The sequence below is a fragment of the Bubalus bubalis genome, chromosome 13 (genome assembly GCF_019923935.1).
Source record: "Bubalus bubalis isolate 160015118507 breed Murrah chromosome 13, NDDB_SH_1, whole genome shotgun sequence".
Taxonomy (NCBI): Eukaryota; Metazoa; Chordata; class Mammalia; order Artiodactyla; family Bovidae; genus Bubalus; species Bubalus bubalis.
The window spans coordinates 10,255,384-10,275,512 of record NC_059169.1 but is presented as its reverse complement, the minus strand read 5'-3'; the positions used below and the strand labels follow the sequence as shown (position 1 = coordinate 10,275,512).

Genomic DNA, 20,129 nt, shown 5'->3' with positions numbered 1-20,129 from the left:
TGAAGTGAATATTTATGTAGTTGGCATAAAATGATTCTTCATCTATTATATGTGATGTCCGTTTACCCCGTCTTCAGTCACAAGACTTAGACTGAAGGGCAGAGATTGCATTCTCAAGTTTCATTTATCTAGCAGGGTAGAAAGGCCCTGGGTGGACTTTCTGAGAAAGAAAGATCAGGTGATATGAGCATGTTAAAATTGCAGCAGTATTTAAATCTGAACGGAAGAGGGAGATTCTCTGATGCTGAGGGGAAGAATTTTTATCTGGAAAGAATTCCCTTGCCTTTTGTTGTCCGCGCTGTTGACAGTTGCATCGTTGGCACTTTGTATGTAGAAGTATCATCACAGTAAACTTAGGTTGGTTTGGCTAACGGTTTCCCTGCCTGTGTCTTTTATTCTGGTTACCGTTCCTTTACCAGAGTATACTACGGTACTTCTGTGTCAAGGCGGCCAGGCTGTTTTGTGACTTTAATTGCTTGTGGTATCCTGTCCTCCCAGTTGGTTTGTCAACTAAAAGAGGGCAGTGGTACGTCTTTGTCTTATCCATCATCGTTTCCCTCGAATTAACACAGTGCCTGACACAGAGTGGGTACTTAGCGGGTTTTGTAGAGTGGCCTTACATGTATACTGAAGTATGCAGTTGGGATCTGATTGTTGTAAGGCTTAAGAGAAAGAGAGGAGACCTTTGGTTGTGTGATTCTCTGGATGTATCGTGATTCTCTAGAGACCATAGAACCTTTTACAGACCAGTGAGTGGGTTGTTCTCTTGAATACATAAATGCTTGTTTTCCCACGCCGCTTTTTCAAATCCTAAAAATCCAAATTGTCTTTTTTTCCTTCAAATGGTGCACATTTCGTGAAGTCTTCCTTGATTCCCTGGCTAGACTGTTGACCGCGCCTGATGTCTCCTTAAGTGTTTAGTGCCTCTGCTGTAGTCTCTACCATCGGCTGGTTTTAACGTTTGGGATGTATAGTTTGTTCTACTAGACTACCAGACCAGTCTGAACCGGCATGCTTTGGAGAGTGAAAGGAGGTGCTAGTCCTGTGGGTGCTGGGGTGATAGGTATGTCCTGGAGCCGTGTCAGGAGGCGTATGACCCTCCCCAGTAGTCAGCACGTGCCACCTGAACCCAGGGCATGAGGAAGCAGCAGAGTTGCAGATAAAAAACGCTGGTTTGGGTCTTGATCTTGTTTCTGCCACTTCACCTATTTAGGCATGGTGGATATTTGGTTGCATCCCTCAGATCCCAATTTTACTGACATATTAAGTGGAGATGACTAGTTATGTCCTGCTGGTTTCTTAGCCCTGTTTTTTTTTTTTTTTTTTTTTTTTGAGGAAAATGATTAAAGAATACAGTTTGGAAAAGATAACACACCCCAGTATATATAGCAGCACTTTTTACGGTAGCCATGATATGGAAGCATCCTAAGTGTCCATTAACAGATGAATAAGTATGGAAGATGTGGTATATATGTTCAGTAGAACACCACTCAGCCGTAATGCAGTTTTGTTGTTTGCAGCAGCATGGGTGGACCCAGTGGGCGTTATGCTTAGTGAAATAAGTCAGAGACAGACGAATACTATTAATTAGATATTACCGCTTTTATGTGGAATGTAAAAAAATAAACTAGTGAATATAAAAAGATGGAGACAGACTCACAGATATATAGAGAACAAACAAACTAGTGGGGAGAGGAAATGGGAGAGGGACAAAGGAGCGGGTAGGGGGTTAAGAGGTGCAAACTACTGTGTATAAAATACATAAACTAAAAGGGTATATTGTGCAGTGTAGGAAATACGGCCATTATTTTATAGTAACTATAAATGAATTATAATCTATGAACATGTGGTCGCTCTTGTGTGCACCGGAAACTAATAGAATGTGAATCGACTACACCTCAGTGAAAAAAACTATGGAATGTTAGAGTAAGGTATTTTATTTCATATGTGTAATTCCAGAATAAATTGAAGACTTCCTAACTTTGTAAACCAGCTGGAACCTGATGACTGAAATGTTTATCTATAAAATGGTTTGTAGGGTAAAGTGAGCCTTACTACAGTCCTTTCCTAGACAGTGCAAAATAAGGAAGTAAATAAATACTTAGCATTGTTATTGTTGCCCCACGGGCATGGCTTAGTTTCATTGAGTTAGACAGGGCTGCGGTCCTAGTGTGATTTGATTGACTAGTTTTCTGTGAGTATGGTTTCCTGTGGTCATGTGTGGACATGAGAGTTGGACTGTGAAGAAGGCTGAGCGCCGAAGAATTGATGCTTTTGAACTGTGGTGTTGGAGAAGACTCTTGCGAGTCCCTTGGACTGCAAGGAGATCCAACCAGTCCATTCTGAAGGAGATCAGCCCTGGGATTTCTTTGGAGGGAATGATGCTGAAGCTGAAACTCCAGTACTGTGGCCACCTCATGCGAAGAGCTGACTCATTGGAAAAGACTCTGATGCTGGGAGGGATTGGGGGCAGGAGGAGAAGGGGACGACAGAGGATGAGATGGCTGGATGGCATCACTGACTCGATGGACGTGAGTCTCAGTGAACTCCAGGAGTTGGTGATGGACAGGGAGGCCTGGCGTGCTGTGATTCATGGGGTCGCAAAGAGTCGGACATGACTGAGTGACTGATCTGATCTTATTGTTAATATTAGTGCATCCCTTGTTCTTTTACTGTCTTCAAACTTTAAAAAATTATTTCCTACCTGAATTTATCTCTACTTGGGTCATTCCACTACATCTTATTGTCACTATCTCTTCATTGTATCCTTGTTAATAACCAGAATAAAGAGTGAAGTAACAGATTGGCCACTCAGACTAATGCTGAGTAGGGTGAGGAATTACTTAGTTACTCTAGGCAATTAACTGAACATCATGATCTCGGCTTTTTTTTTTTTTTTTTTTTTTTTTTTGCATTCCACTCATTATTTGAAATAAGCTTTCTAATGTAGGCTGTACTAGAGAACAGCAATTAAATCTGCTAACAAAAAAGACAATCCTCACTGTAGGTAGAGCATGCTTTATTCAAACCATATGACTCTTGTTTCCATCTAGCGGTGGTATTGAAAACTTGATGTGTTCCAGAAAGCAGTAAATTTAGTACAGTGTGTAGAAGGACTTCTAGTTGTAGTAAATTTTAAAAGAAATTCGAGTTTTCAAAAGAGAGTACATAATTCAGATAATGTGCCAGACTAATTGAAAAAGTTTAAAAATTAAAGTTAATATCTAATGTTTGGATTAAACACAAAATCTCTAGCCTTTCACAAGTTTTACCAGCTTACTACTAACAGTGAATGTTAATGGCTTGTGAGGAATGAACAGGAAGGTGAGCCAGGAGGCATCTACATTAACATTCCCTTATGCTAATTGAAGTATTATTAAATCTTACTTTTTTTTTTTAAGACTTAAACTGTAAAATTTCTCATCTGATAATTCCTAGTTGTTATAAGGTATATTCCAGAATTGAATTGGAAAAATTAGTTTTTTCAATCCAAAGTACCAATCAATTTTAGTATTCATGAAACAATAAAAAATAATTTGATCAGGGAAAAATGAAAGCAACTCATTTTTAATTTTCAGATTTTTGAGCTATAAAAGTATTTCATGTGACGTGCAAAAGAAGGAAATTACATTTCATAACGAAATAATTCCTATGACCAGGAAAACCTTACCAATACACAACCATATTTAATTATAAAGCTTCCGTGCTGGGATTCATGGGGTTGTAAAGAGTCGGATGCGACTGAGCGACTGAACTGAACTGAATCCTCTTAAAAAATACATCTAGAAGAAATACTTTAACATTTGTGTCTGCATCTTTTTTTTTTAATTTATTTTACAATAACATTTATTAGAAATATTGGAACACAGACATATTCCTACAGGTAGTCCTGTTAAATAGTAATTAAACCCTATGTAATCATTGTATTTAAAATAGAATTCCTTATGGGTTTTAGACAACTGGGACTTCAAATCATGAGTGTCATAGTTTGTTCAATCCAGTACTTAATGATTAAGAGTTCAAGGTTTTACATTAATAATTTTATATGAACAAATTTAAATTTTTATATAGTCAAATGTTATTTTATTTATTTAAATTATTTATTTACATATTTCAAACATCACGTAAGAAGATCAGTCTCTCTGAAAATTCAACAAGAAGTTCACAATTGTGCCTGCATCTTTAATTAAGGCATTATTATTGTTGTATTACAAAGCAAAAATAAGCTTAACTTCTGGAAAATGCCAGGTAGCTAAATGCTAACAGTTTCATCCAAGCAAATTTAATGTCATGAATTGATCATCAACATTTTGCTAATATTAAAAAGATATATATTCTAATATTAAAACTGGAGTTTCTTTAAAGAAAGAAGGCTAAAATTTATCTCAAAGATCGACTTTTTAGTTAATTCTAATTTTCTGTGTTTACTGCTAAAGAAGTTACTGAATTCATTTTCTCTGGGTGTCTTCTCTTTCGCTTTTCTTTGATTCTGACCAAAGCAACCAGTCTGAGATTTTACATGATAAAGGAAGTCTGTGGAACTAATCCTAGAAACCTCTTTTCTGTTTTCTCACGTAACACCTCCAGACACCAAAAAGACGGAATACTTCATCTGCATTCTTAAACATTGGGAATTTAGAATGCTTCTTTCATCTGGAAGTGTTACTGCATCTACATTTCCTCAAAGATAAAAAAAAAAATGGTTAACAGCCCACTCAGGTTTCTGTTAACTCATCTCTTCTTAGTGTCCTGATCTGCACACAGAGAGTGTAGAATGTGGAAGCTACTACATAGCCTCTCCTTAAGAATCATGGAGACTCTGGAAATAGTTATCAGTGCTGATTACCAGGAAATAAAAAGAAGAAATCAGATGTGCACAAAAGCATGGCAGACACTAACAGACTTCACTCTTAGTCTTTTAAAATGAAAGGAACATTTCCATAATTAATAGCAGGTGGATTCTTTACCGGCTGATCCACAAGGGAAGCCCAAGAATACTGGAGTGGGTAGCCTATCCCTTCTGCAGGGGATCTTCCCGACCCCAGGAATCGAACCAGGGTCTCCTGCATTGCAGGTGGATTCTTTTACCAACTGAGCTATCAGGGAAGCCCAATACAGAATATAGAAACCTGAATTTCTAAAAGTAGAATGTTTTCCACCTGAGCTTAAAAAGTTTACCCCCCCAAACACAAAGATATTTAGATATTTTTAGTTTGTTTATTTAAATGATTTCTATTAAATTAGTACTAAAAACGTCTTCTTTGCCCTAAGAACCTTTGTCAGAAACCCACATCATTTAGTAAAAGGCACTTAACAGTTTTTTGAGTTGACAATAGCTGAAGAATAGAAATGGAAACCATCCCACTTACTGTCAAATATTAGAAATAGAAATTGTCCTATTGCTGTTTTGTGTACTTCCTATGCATGAAAAGCAAGGTTTTATATTCCTTAACTAGAAAACCTGACTTCTGCCAATTGTTACAGTGTGAAAAGTTACCACTATTCTATTTCCCTAACTAAATGTTGTACATGGCTATCACCTGGAAGTAATAACATTACTTGAGTGCATTTGGCCAAGTATACACTTAATACAAAATATACATTAGACTGAATGAAATCCGGATACTGGTCATATCACAAGGACGCAGTTTCCTTTGGTTAAACCAAGTCATAGCACATACAGTGTACCCTCAGTTAAATACAGCTTGTAAGCACGTCATTAGATTCAGGTGATCTTGCAGTTAGCATCCCAAACAAATTGAAGAACTTTGCTGGTTTTTAAGTTTATGTTGAGAATTTTAAAAGAGCCTTTGCTTCCCCTTCCGCTATCCACCCCCAGCAACAGTCAAGTTCTTTAATATTCTTATCCTAATGAATCACTGTAAATTGGGTTCTAAATTTGCAGTGAACAGACTAGCACTTGAAGAAAACGACTCCTACAAACGTAGGGGGTAGGGGCTGATGGAACCTCCTTCCAGGTGGTTCTGCACCTCTCTCATGGACGCCCTGCAGTCAGTGTGGAGGAAAGCGAATTAGGGTTTGTATCCTGATCTTCTCAAGTGTGCGCACTGTACAGCCTGGGACTCCCAGTAAATGCTCATGCACACCTTGTACCCAATACTGGGGGTGAAGACCCGGCTGACTGGCGTTTACCCATGACCGTGAACACTACGCTATGAATGTTTTTCCCATCTCTGTGTTCACATGTTCCTTATTATTTCTAATTATTGTTTTGAAAAGTACCCTGAGTGTAGGTTCAAAGCCAACTACCCAGACAGGTTTCAACACTGATGTCATGATCTGAGAGGAGAACCCTTCCATCTTCTACACAGTAACTTATTAGAGCCCAGGTGCCAACTTGGCTGAAATTCCTTCTTGGTACTGAATTGAGGTCTTTGGTTTTAACTTAAAAAGCTGAGTAACATTGCATCAGAATACCAGAAGTGGTCTCAGTGGAAGCAAAAGCTAAATAAATCAATTTGTAGGCTGCACGTGTGACATTTGCAATATAGTGTAATATACTGTGTCAAGTGTTAGTTGCTTGGTCATGTCTGACCTTTTTCGACCCTGTGGACTGTAGCCTGCCAGCCTCCTCTGTCCGTGGGATTTCCCAGGCAAGAATACTGGAGTGGGTTGCTGTTTCCTTCTCCAGGGGATCTTCCCGACCCAGGAATAGAACCCATGTTTCCTGCATTGCAGGCAGATTCTTTACCATCTGAGACACCAGGGAAGCCCCACTATGACCAAGAATGTAATGGAACGCAGCTTCTGGCACCTGATCCACAGCGAGCAGGGTTTGCCACCGGCAGTGAAGCAGAGGCAGTGAAAGGGAGGGGAGGAAGGCTGGAGGACGGGTTCTCCCCGAGGGGTTCTGGTTTCATCCCAGATGGGACAGCAGTCTGGTCCTCCTCCACTGACGGAGCAGTGTTCCACTGCTCAGAGAAAGCAGTCCAAGCTCATCTGTGACCTTAGCGGTGCTCACGGCCACGGGAAGGTCTTTTTTTTCTTTGCAAAGAACTAGTCAGACGGAATCCCAAATCAACCCTCCCTCCGGTCTTCTTGTGAGCTCTTCCCGGACCTCATCCATACAGCACGATCTGTGTATTCTGGAAGCAGCGATGCTGCCAAGGCTGGATGCTGTCCATGTCATCCCGCAAAGGTGATGCTTCTCTGCTTCATCACTGTTACTTTTTACCTAGAGTGGCAGCAGTTGTTGACAGTTCATCAGGCTTCAGTTTGTACAAAATAACCATGTACTGAAGCCTTCCAGCCAGACATGAGAATGCCCCTTCCTTCCTTCCCTGCCTGTCTCTCCTTTCTTTCTTTCTTCTTTTTCTTCCTTTACTTCCCTCCTTTTCTCCCTCCCTCCCTCTCTTTTTCTTCCTCTCTCCATCTCTTTCTTTTCTTCCTTCCTTTTTCTCTACCTCCTTCCCTTCCCCTACCTGTTTTAAAAGCCAAAAACAGGTCCCTGAAGAGGTTAGCAAGCTTGTCTGAGCAACACCTCACCTCCTGGTCCCAGTGTTGGTTTTACTCCTATAAGCTGGTGGCTACTCTGAACACATTCTCAAAATTTTTATTTTGGAAATAAAAGGCAGATACAGAAGAAAACTACGCAGAACACACGTGGGCTTGCTTAAGGCGAATAATCATGTAACCATTGTATAGGTTCGGATGTCAGACATCAGTCCCGATAGTAGAGTGCCTGTCTACATGACCCATCTCAATCCCAACCTCCAATCTCTCCCTGTGCATACAAACTGCTTTGACATTTACAGTAATCCTTTTCTGGCATTATGAAATAATCTTATTGTCCAAGTGTGCCTCCCTGGACCTTGTGATCTGTCTTGCCCATTTATTTTCAATTTTGATATGTCTTCTAAGTTTCTCTCAAGCCATAGCTTCTCCTCGCATACATTTCTCTTCCTTTGTAGTTTATCTGTTGAATAAACCTTGGGCTTTTTGACCCATAAAGTGTCTCTCAGTCTTGACTTAGCTGATGGGATAATCATGGCATGTAATCATGGCACCCTTCAGCGTTTCCTGCAGGCGGGTCCCATCCCTGAATCCAGGTTGCCAGACTTAAGTTTCAATTCATTTAACCAAGACTGTAGGAGGCACAAGTCTTGTTAGTGGCTTTTAAGGTCTGAGCAGCCTTTGATGCTTACTATTCCTTCATTAGATTGCAAAAATGGTGATATTTTAATTCTAACGTCTTTTGCATTATTTAATTGGAGTATCTTTATAAAGAAGCTCTTCCCCTCATTGTTTGGTTTCCTGATGGTGGAATTCATACAGAAAGAGCAAGATAGTGTATAATTCTTTACCCTTGTTTGTAGTTTTTGAGGTAGTAAGTTGGTTCCTTACTCGGTTAACTTCTTTCAAAGTTAACCAGGTCTTTGTAAAAGTATCACTATGAAGTCATAGACTGAGACATGTTCTGTAGGTTTAAGTCTGCTGAAATTGCTAGTGAAGCTCCAGTTGCCACTCTTTGGCTGGAGGGTGCCTGAGTTGGCTCCTGATCTTCTTGACTTGACTCTGGTAATCTTTTATAGTTTCTCTGCCCTGATAAGATATTCTAGGCTCAAGTACTGTATTTCTTGCTCCAGGCCTTTAATCAGGTGACCTTTTTAGATGCATTGGTTTCTTTTAATGGTATTTGGAGCAATGGTACCCCACTCCAGTACTCCTGCCTGGAAAATCCCATGGATGGAGGAGCCTGGTGGGCTGCAGTCCATGGGGTCTCTGAGGGTTGGACACGACTGAGCGACTTCACTTTCACTTTTCACTTTCATGCACTGGAGAAGGAAATGGCAACCCACTCCAGTGTTCTTGCCTGGAGAATCCCAGGGACGGGGGAGCCTGGTGGGCTGCCGTCTGTGGGGTCGTACAGAGTTGGACACGACTGAAGCGACTTAGCAGCAGCAGCAGCAGACGGTAAAGCGTCTGCCTGCAATGATGGAGACCCGGGTTCGATCCCTGGGTTGGGAAGATACCCTGGAGAAGGAAATGGCAACCCACGCCAGTATTCTTGCCTGAAAAACTCCACGGACTGTTGCCTGAAGAGTCTGGTAGCCGACAGTCCATGGAGTCACAAAGAGTCGGACACGACTGAGTGACTTCGCTTCACTTTCACTTTCACATTGTGTGGCAGGCATGATCATCGCTGCTAATAGTTGTTTCTAGGCTTTTTTAATTTATAGGCAAAGCAAATAAAATGTGTATTCCTAGAATTTTAATGTTTCATGTTACACATGTTTATTACATATACTTTATGTTATATTAACTGTGTTATAGTAAAAGAATATATGACATCAATATAATTAATATGTGTGTATTTAGATATAATGCTGACCTCAACCCCAAGTAGGGTATATAGAACACAAATTTAATATCTAATATAGATATGATAAATAACTACATCAATGAAATATGGAACAGTTTTGTAATATGCAGTGATATCAAACTATAATTAAATATAGCCTGTATTTTATGTGAGATAGGAATACGAACTGTGATTGTAGTAATACTAGGTTGGTCAAAAAGTTCATCTGGGCTTTTCCATACGATGTTACAGGAAAACTTGAATGAACCAATACTTTCAACTAAAATTCATGATTATAGAACTTTTACTTAACCTCTTCTTTGTTAACTTGTATCTTTATCCTTCCATAGTCAGAATTCTGACTTTCATGGATAGAAGAAATGATATAATTAAAATACCTCCTAATTATTTGTCAGTAGTACACACACAGCAAAGGATAACAATTATAATACCAATATAAAAATTTACTGAAAAATTTAAAAAGTTTTACACATCTCCCTATTCTCCTACACTTCCAAAAATAGTTCTACTGTATTTATAATGCCAGAAAATCCAACTATTGCACTTGCTATATTCATGTTCTCTTCTTAGTCTTCATTTAGGTTTGGTTCAGTGAGTAACTGCAGACTCTCCAAGTTAGTCTCTCTGTAGCTGTTTTGGTTTCCTGAAGCTCATTCTCTAGTACGGGCAAACCTTTTCTGTAAAGAGCCAGATAGCAAGTGTTTTGGGCTTTGTATGCCGTGTGATCTGTCGCAAGTTCTTAGTCTTATTGTGGGAGTGAGAGAGTGGCCATGCAGCGTGTAAGCTAGAGTGTGACTCTCCTCCAGTAAAACTTTTTTTCAGTTTCATGTAATTTTCACATGTCATAATATAGCACTCCTAAACTTTTTTCCCAAACAATTAGAAATGTAAACAATGTGAAATTTGTCCTTAGATTGTGGACCGGTTGGGAACAGGTCGTAGGCCAGGTTTGGCCCACAGACCAGTGTGCAAACCCTTGTTCTGTTGGATTCCTCAGAAGAAGGTCCTGAGTTCTTGCTTGTTGTTACATTTTTCTCTGCCCTTTATACTTGGCGGTCAGTTGTGTTGGATTTAAAATCCTTGGCTCATCCTTTCTTTTCTTGAATGTCTTATTCAGTGGAGTACATTATTATATTTTGGCATGATTTATTGCTGTCAAATCTGGTGATAATTTAGACTTCTCTTTTGAACAAGTTACTTTTTTTCCTTTTAAGTGGTCTTGCTGGAATGTATCATGGTACAATTTGCTCTGGGTCAAATTTTTCAAGTAGGCTGTGGTATGTTTAATAGTTAACTTTCAATTTTAAGAAAATTTGCTTGAGTTTTGGGTTTTAGTATTTTTTCTTAGTTTCTTTTAACCCCCAAAGACTCCTCTTATTCATATGTTGGATGGTCTCTGTTTATTTTTGGTATTTGTCCTTTTCTCTTGGATCTTAAATTTTTTTTTTTTTTTAAGTTTCTTCCTTTGACTTCTTATCTCTTGTAAGGCATTATTTGTTTTCTTTATTCACTCTAATTTTCCTGTAGTTTAGTCTTGATTTCCAAAATTATTTTCTTTTGCCTTTCTAATTCTGTCTTTAGGTCTGTCACCTCATTTCTGAGCATTTCTGATTCCACTTTATGTTATTTCATGTTTTCTTATTTTAAAATGTCTTTCGGTTTGTTTTGAAATGCTAGGTGACACTGATCTGCTGTGTTACCATGTCTTTCTCATGCTTTTTTCCTCCATGGAATTTATTCTAGTTCTTGTTTTTTTCTCATGAAAACTATGTATGGGATTTTACCTAGACACTTTTATTTTGCTTAGTTTTATGTGTGAAATTAGTTTTCCTGTATATTGCTTTTAAGAGAGCTATATGGTTTTTAAAATTGGTGATACATGCTTAAGAAGTTCAAATATTTGACAGGGATAGCAGGAAAAGATTTATTCTGAGGTCTTGAAAAGATGAATTAACCTTGTAATTTCTTTTATTCTTTTTGATGCTCATATTGTTATCAACACATTCAGTGGCTAGCCGTTTTTATATAATATGTGCTTTTGAGATAACTATGTTAATTTTTTGAAAGCTTTCTCACTGACTCAGTTTTTTTTAATCTCATGTGCTAACTTCTCTGCCCAGTCAGAGAAGGCCCAGAAACTGGCCTTTTCTACGAGAAATTCGTTTTTCTTTTATTAGGAATAAAAATTAAAATCCAGAATCTAGGTACTTTAGGCAATTTGGCAGTTTTTTCATAACTATGTCTCCTGTCTGTCTGACCCTGTTTTTACAGTTTATCCAAGTAGTAATTCTTTATGAGTCTAAAATGTATACATGAAAAAAAGAATCTGAATTCATAGTATAGCAATTTACTGTCATGGTATTTCTAAGAATGAATTATATATCATACATTCTAATTTTTAGAGATGATTATTTCTGTCCTGCATTTGTTAACATAAAGCCTATTATAAATTAAATCTGTTTCCCTAACATATTGCTCAAACTCAACCCTTTTCCCCATTTTTCTATCAAAATACAACCAGAGCCATGAAATCACAGAATTTAGAAGATGAAAACAATGTTTTGTTTTTTTTGCAATTAGGAGCAATGGTTTCAGCTTTTTGTAATTTTTTAACGTATTGCTATAATGATGTGATGATGATGAAAAAAAATTACTCTTTTTCATGACCATTATACATTTACCTGTATTTAGGTATTATATTTGTCATTCATGATAAATTTGAATGGTCCTTGAAAAGCCTAGTTTGAGAAGTAAATTTTATTGCTTTGTCATGTCAAACAGGTTTGCTGGTGATTAAGGAAAACGAATAAGAAAAGATACAGGGTTAACAGTGGAGTATTGAAAGCTTATTAGTGCATAAATTTTGGCTTTAAGTTCTAAATCACACAAAGGACTCTGGTCAAAAACTTAGGACTTCTGAAACATGCTTTGTCACTTTGCAATTACCATACATCTTAGCCTTGCTTTTTTGGTCCAAGAATGATGGGGGTCAGGAGCTATGATACTGCTGTCTCAATTTGCCATAATTACATTTAAAGGCTAACCCAGGGAGTACTACCAAAACATAAGAAGATAAAAAGGAAGTTAGTTCCTTGAAACATCTGTTTGAGTAGTTACTCAGTGTGCCACTGGCTTTTTTTCTTTGTGTTGAATAGCAGTAAGAATAGTCACTAAAATGCTTGATGTGCATGTTCTTTCTTGGTAATTTTGCATTTTGGGGTGAGTAATTTTCCTCAAATTAGAATGCACGAAAAAAGCCTGGTTAATCAGTGGTTCCTGGCCGTTGGGCTCTTGTTAATCAGAAGTTTTACTGTATAATCGTAATGTATTTTGGATGTTCTCATTTTATGTCATTTCTTCAGCTCTTTGTGTGGGTATTCTGATTACTTGATTACATCTGCCTGGCACAGTGGTATTTAAAACAATTTATAATAAAAATTCCTCCATCTTAGCAAGTAAAATGAGAATATGGAAAGACAATTGACAGTTGAAACACGATCGTTCCTCTTGAGTTAGCATTTATTGGGATAAAGAGAAGTGAGCATGACTGTTGCTCGAGTGCAAAGCGACTGGTTGACCCTTCCAGAGACACAGAGCATGTGGGCTGCAGCCCTGCCATCACTTCCCCTCGAACAGCGCGGTTCAGTTTTCTATGTGCTTGACATTTTGGGGGTTTCACATATGATTTTCTTGCATAAGAAAATGAGTTTCTGTTAAAACTGCATAAAAGCATTGGATGGAGATGTACTTAACGAGCACCAGTTATGGCTGAGGAGATTTCCCATCTAACATTCAGCTGTAGTAACACCAGGCTTCTCTGGTGGTTCAGACGGTAAAGAATCTGCCTGCAATGCAGGAGACTCGGGTACGATCCCTGGTTCGGGAAGATCCCCTGGAGAAGGAAATGGCAACCCACTCCAGCATTCTTGCCTGGAAAATCCCAGGGACAGAAGAGCCTGGCGGGCTACAGTCTACGGGATCGCAAAGAGTCAGACGTGACTGAGTGACTGACAGTTTTGTGGTGACGCTCGTGGCTGCGGGTGTTTGCGTTCCTGTAATGAATGCGTATGGGGTCCTGTGAACCTAGCTGTCTTCCTATTCTAGTGTTCTCTCTTTATCAGGACTTCTGGGTACGAGGCAAGAACTAAGAGTTGTGGCACTCAGCTTCCTGTTTAACATTATTTTATTCAGTCCTTCCATCAAACTGGCAAGGTGGTTATTATCCTGTTATCCTCCTTGTCACACAAAAGAGGCTTTAAACTCAGAATCTTAAAAATTCCTCTTTCTTCTGTTTTGCTTTTGGGTCAGAGTGAGTGCCTGTGTTTTGCTTTTGGGTCAGAGTGAGTGCCTGAGTTTAAAGGCATTGGCTTTTGTGTACATTTTATCTGAGAGACTTTATCTACAATCTTTAATTTCCTCCTGTTAGATGCCTTTAAACATCCAAATCTTAGCCTAGACATATAACCTTATACATCTTATAAGGCCTTATAACCTCCAGATGTCTCTGTTTGTCTCCTGAACATAGGCACTTGACTATCCCACACTTGACTGGCTCAGCCTTTGTAAAGTTGAAATTGTCATATCATCTCCCAAATATTTATCTCCTCATATATTCCCTTTATTGATTCCCTGTTATCTTTGCATCTCCTGCTTTTAATGTTCAGTTGCTCAGTCATGTCCAACTCTCTGCGACCTCATGAACTGCAGCACACCAGGCTTCCCTGTCCTTAGCTATTATCTCCTAAAGTTTACTCAAACTCATGTCCATTGAGTCAATGATGCCATCCAACCATCTCATCCTCTGTCATCCCCTTTTCCTCTTGCCCTCAGTCTTTCCCAGCATCAGGGTCTTTTACAGTGAGTCAGTTCTTTGCATCAGGTGGCCTAAGTGTTGGAGCTTCAGCTTCAGCATCAGTTCCTTCCAATGAATATTCAGGGTTGATTTCCTTTAGAATTAACTGGCTTGATCTCCTTGCAGCCCAAGGGACTCTCCAGAGTCTTCTCTACCACCACAATTGCAAAGCATCAAGTTTTTGGTGCTCAGCCTTCTTTATGGTCCAGCTCTCACATCCACATAGGACTATTGGGAAAACCATAGCTTTGACTACACAGATCTTTGTTGGCAAAGTGATGTCTCTGCTTTTTAATATGGTGTCTAGGTTTTTCATAGCTCTTCTTGCAAGGAGCAGACGTCTTTGGGGTGAATCCTCTTTGCCACGATGGCAGAGAGCAACCAAGAAACACACTGCAGCAGCTACTCTGGATGATATTCCCATCAGGAAAATGAAGCCAAGAGCCTTTTCAGGCTGCAGTGCCAGTAGATAGAATATGAGATGTTAATTATGTGATTTATTCTTTATACTGACCGTGGCCAGAGATGGTGAGAGAATCAACAGTTAGGCACCTTATTCCAGTGATGTCCTGCTTGCAATCTGATTTTTGCTTTTTCGTATCTAACCTCAATTCTCTACCCAATGACCACAGCCTTTACCTCAGCAAAGCCCTTCTTTATTTCTCTAGACTGTGCTCTACAGTGGCACTAACTCCATCATACTCTGTTCTGTTCCTTATTAGTGTCCATGAGCTTTTTGTTTACTTTAATAGCATCAACACAGAGAGATGGGCCTATTGCTGGGGAACTAAATGTGATTTTAGTAGCTTTTATTGAAACTCTACCTGGTAAATTGCTACTGTATTCTTTATTCAGTTCTTGTAGTCACAAGGATATTAAAATTCCATACTTTAATTTGTCTCTTTCTCTGAGGTACTGGTGATCTGTTTCATGTCCCCTTGAATTAATTGATATCCTGTGACTTTTGTCTAGGTCATTCCCTCCACTTAGCTCAAAGCCTGACAGAGAGTTGGTGTTTATTGAAAATGCACTGTGCTGTGGGTCATTGAGAATACACAGATTTGAGAGGTGAATTTACTGTTTAGATGAGGTGGCAGAGTACTAGGTACAGCTCCAACACCATAGAATTTGCTTTTCCAAAGAATACTGTTAATATCATGTAGGAGTTCTTTTAATTATTTTTCTATGACCTGACTTTGTTTCAGGTATCTTTGCACACTTACACTATATGAAATGCTGTATCATATATTGTAACGTGTTGGCTCAAATGCTTGCTTTTAAGTTTTCTATGGCCTGTGAGTAACTAGTAAGTATACATATGGGTTTTTATTATGAAATTGTGACTCCGTATCAAGTACTGTAATGTTTTTGTTACAAATTTCTACTTGCTCTTCTCCACAGGCAGCAGAAGATGTCATTTTCATTGGACCTGATACACATGCTATTCAAGCCATGGGTGACAAGATTGAAAGCAAATTATTAGCTAAGAAAGCAAAGGTTAACACAATCCCTGGCTTTGATGGAGTGGTCAAGGTGAGAAACTATTTTACTCTAATCTTTCCAGTACATGTCCTGAGACCAAACATTTTGTCCAAAGTGTAAGATAAAATGCAGTTTTTGCTTTTTAAAATATTCATGTCGGATTAAAAAAAAATCCATGTTGTTTACACTTGGATTATTTTGAATGGCACAAGTTAAAAAGAGGAAGAAGCCACTTAAGCATTGTATTTAATGAGTATTTGACTTTCATAGGAGAAAACTTGGTGATAAAGAAATGTGCCGTTAGCTATATGGATTTCGTTTATTGGTGGTTTTTCTTTAATGTTTGAAACATGATGTTGCTGTGTCTTTCTGTTGAGCTCCTGTCCATATGCATAAAACATAAGTCATACACGTGTTTCTGGTGGAGAGTGGTATAGCTGTGTGTCGCTGTAGATCCCAAGGACATCTCCTCAACAGCTTCTGCAGCAGCTGAAGGCTTCTAAGGAAGAACGGCAGAAGTCAGAGTGTATGTCTTCCCTCCCTCTCTACACTTCTCCCCACCATCAAGGAAAAATTAATTCATTTTTTTTCTCATGAGAAAGGAGTCTCCCTGTAGACTTTCACCTTGCCATTTGAATTAGTCTGCAAGACCTTTTCATCTCAGTGTTTCTTATTACCCTTTCTGAACTGGGTGATTCTTCATCATTGTGCTGGGTTATCTCACGCATAACAGGATTGTTGGCAAGCTGGGCCCCTGATTAGGAAGTATCCTCAACTTCTTGTCCATATTTACCTGTATTTACCTTAATATGTAATCATCCATTTTTTTCTTCTTTCGTCTTATAATGAATAGGATATTTCCCATCCTCCATAAAGCCAGTTCCTCTTATGTCCCAGATGTCGGCTATATCGCCCTCACGGGCGGCAGTCTTCACTGATGGTATTTTCTCTCTTCCATGTCTTAAAACTCTCCTTGTCTTTTAGCACCCTTCCATTATCACTGCTCAGTCAGTCAGAAAGGTACTGACCCCTGAGCTTAGTGAGTAGCTCGTGGTGATAAAAGAGGCCGGTGGTCCCTCACACCACGGTGCTTCCAGTTTGTGGGGAGAGAAATTGTCCTCCTCCTCTTCTGAGCGCACGGGAACCTCTTGTCGCGGCAGGGCTGCTGCCTTAGTTCTCCGTCCTTTCACAGCCTTAGAAGAATTGTCCTCACTTGCTGTCATTTTCACACTTTACCCCTTAGCTGTAGTCCACATCTTTCTCCTTTCCTCATTCCCACTGAAATTGTTTTGTGAAGGTTACTGGCAACCATTCCTCTCACAAAATCCAGTGTGTGATATATGTATTTTTTTTTAAGCAACCAGGAAGTATTCTTATTAATATCTGTTAATATCTAGAGTATTCCTTTTCCCAAGTATGTGGGTCCTAAAGTACACAGAAAATAACAGGTAAAAATAAAAACAGTACAAAATAAGAAGTACTTTAAGACAATTTTTAGTTGACTAAATATCAGTGATCTTTTACAATATAAAACTGTCCTCAGTGACTGGTCTGTAAAAAGTGTAAGTAGGACATGGATTTCCCCAGTTATTTTTCTGGGCACTTACACAACAACTTACACAATTTAATTTCAGAGATTAAAGATCAGGAGAACTTTATGTGCTAACATGTCATATTATACATATGTTACACTGTGTTCAGTTCAGTTCAGTTGCTCAGTCGTATCCGACTCTTTGTGACCCCATGGACTCCAGCACGCCAGGCCTGCCTGTCCATCACCAACTCCTGGAGTCTACTCAAACTCATGTCCATTGAGCCAGTGATGCCATCCAACCATCTCATCCTCTGTCGTCCCCTCCTCCTCCCACCCTCAATCTTTCCGAGCATCCGGGTCTTTTTAAATGAGTCAGTTCTTTGCATCAGGTGGCCAAAGTAATGGAGTTTCAGCTACAACATCAGTCCTTCCAATGAGTATTCAGGACTGAACTCCTTTAGGATGGACTGGTTGGATCTCCTTGCAGTCCAAGGGACTCTCAAGAGTCTTCTCCACCACTACAGTTCAAAAGGATCAATTCTTCAGTGCTCAGCTTTCTTTATAGTCCAACTCTCACATCCATACATGACTACTGGAAAAACCATAGCTTTGACTAGATGGACTTTTTTTTTTTTTTCCAAAACAAGTGAAGAATTTATATGAAATTCAAACTTCAGTAATGCTCACCATTTAGTATAATCTGATGCAATTTTCATACCACAAAGACAGTATGGGCAATAAAGCCAAAAATATCTACCCCTGGCCTATGACATACGACAATGCCCTTCTCAGCTGTATTTTTATAGTATAATAAACTTCTAAACTATAATTTTATAGTTTTACCTATTCTTCCCCCCTTTTCTTCCATATTCGGCATGAAAGTTAAGTAGCTCAGTCATGCCCGACTCTTTGTGACCCGTGGATTGTAGCCTACCACGCTCCTCCCTCCACGGAATTCTCCAGGCAAGAATATTGGAGTGGGTTGCCATTTCCTTCTCCATAGATGGACTTTTTAATAAGCTGTCTAGGTTCGTCATAACTTTTCTTCCAAGGAGCAAGTGTGTTTTAATTTCATGGCTGCAGTCACCATCTGCAGTGATTTTGGGGCCCCAAAAAAGATATCACCTTAGAACTGCATATCTAGTTGCTACTTAGACAGGTTGCCCTGATGACATTGAGACACCATAAAAGTAACAAGTTGGAAGCCCACCTCATCCTCTTCTCTCTAGCCAGGGACTGCCATTTGGTGGCTCCATGAACACCTGTTTTTGTAAATAAAATTTTATTGGAACACAGCCATGCTTTTTCCTTTACAAGTGTCTGTGACTGCTGTGCCATGATGATGGCCGAGTTGAATAACTGTGTCAGAGACACACAAAGCCTGGAATGTTTACTAGCTGGCCTATTCAGAAAAAAGTTTGCTGACTCTTACTATAAGCTTCTCATTTTTCATTCTTTCCTGCCTGAGAAAATGCCAGCATTTCACCAGCTAGAAACTAAGGAGTTCTTGATAAATATTGCTGAAGAGAATTACTTAAATATCTTTCTGATCTATTACCTTTTTTTTTTTTTTTTTTTTGGTCCTCACGCTAACTCCAGGTTCCAACTAACATCATATAGACTGGATTACTTCACCAACCTTCTAAGTCCTCTCCTTGTAGCCAGTCTTGGTCCCGTTCAGTTATTTTTTGACACTAAAACTTGAGTGATGTTTCACATATCCTGATTTGATCATATGCTTTTGCTTAGAAACTCTTCAATGATGACTGATTTAAATCCTTTGAATAGTTCTCCTGTGTTTGTCTCTTCAAACTGAAACTGTGTCAGCTTGCTCTTTGTATCGGATGAGCCAGTCTCCTGTGACATTGTTCAGATTTTTGAAACTTTTGTGCCTAGTTCTTACATGGTTGTATTGATTCTGCTTCAGTCTTTGCTCTTGATTGTCTTCTCCACATAGTTTCGGTCTTGGCTTAAACATGACATTTCTCACAGAGGCATTGCTTGACTGTATGTATTACGTTAGGTCCTCTACTATATATTTTCCCTGAATTACCCTAGTGGAGATGATGGAATTCCAGTTGAGCTATCTCATATCCTAAAAGATGATGCTGTTCAAGTACTGGACTCTATCTGCCAGCAAATTTGGAAAATTCAGCAGTGGCCACAAGACTGGAAAAAGTTAGTTTTCATTCCAGCCCCAAAGAAAGGCAATGCCAAAGAATGTTCAAACTGCCATACAGTTGCAGTCATTTCCAATGCTAGCAAGATTATGGTCAGAATTCTTCAAGCTAGACTTTAGCAGTATGTGAACCAAGAACTTCCAGATGTACAAGCTGGATTTCAAAATGGCAGAGGAACCAGAGATCAAATTGCCAGTATCTGCTGGATCATAGAAAAACCATGGGAATTCCAGGGAATCCTTTACTTCTGCTTCGTTGACTGTGCTAAAGCCTTTGACTGTGTGGATCACAGCAAACTATGGAAAATTCTTCAAGAGATGGGAATAACCGGTCACCTGACCTGTCTCCTGAGAAACTGTATGCAAGACAAGAAGCAACAGTTAGAACCAAACATGGAACAATGGACTGGTTCAAAATTGGGAAAGGAGTACGTCAAGGCTGTATGTTGTCTCTCTGCTTATTTAACTTATATACAGAGTACATCATGCGAAATGCTGGGCTGGATAAAGCACAAGATGGAATCAAGATTGCTGGGATAAATATCAGTAACCTCAGATATGCAGATGACACCACCCTTACGGCAGAAAGTGAAGAGGAACTAAAGAACCTCTTGATGAAGGTAAAAGAGGAGCGTGAAAAAGCTGGCCTAAAATGCAGTATTCAAAAAACTGAAATCATGGCATCTAGTCCCATCACCTCATGGCACATAGATGGGGAAAAAGTGGAAACGGTGCCAAA

The 20,129-nt window shown here is 39.2% G+C and overlaps 1 protein-coding gene across 5 annotated transcripts in view; it reads left to right on the top strand.

The window, feature by feature from the left end:
• Positions 1–20,129, top strand: part of PCCA (propionyl-CoA carboxylase subunit alpha) — a 363,650-nt gene that overhangs the window by 81,830 nt on the left and 261,691 nt on the right. For all 5 annotated transcript variants that reach the window (XM_044927096.2, XM_025262608.3, XM_025262607.3 and 2 more), the window contains one exon: positions 15,597–15,728. In XM_044927096.2, coding sequence (XP_044783031.2) covers positions 15,597–15,728 — 132 coding nt within the window. The remainder of the gene's footprint in view (positions 1–15,596; positions 15,729–20,129) is intronic.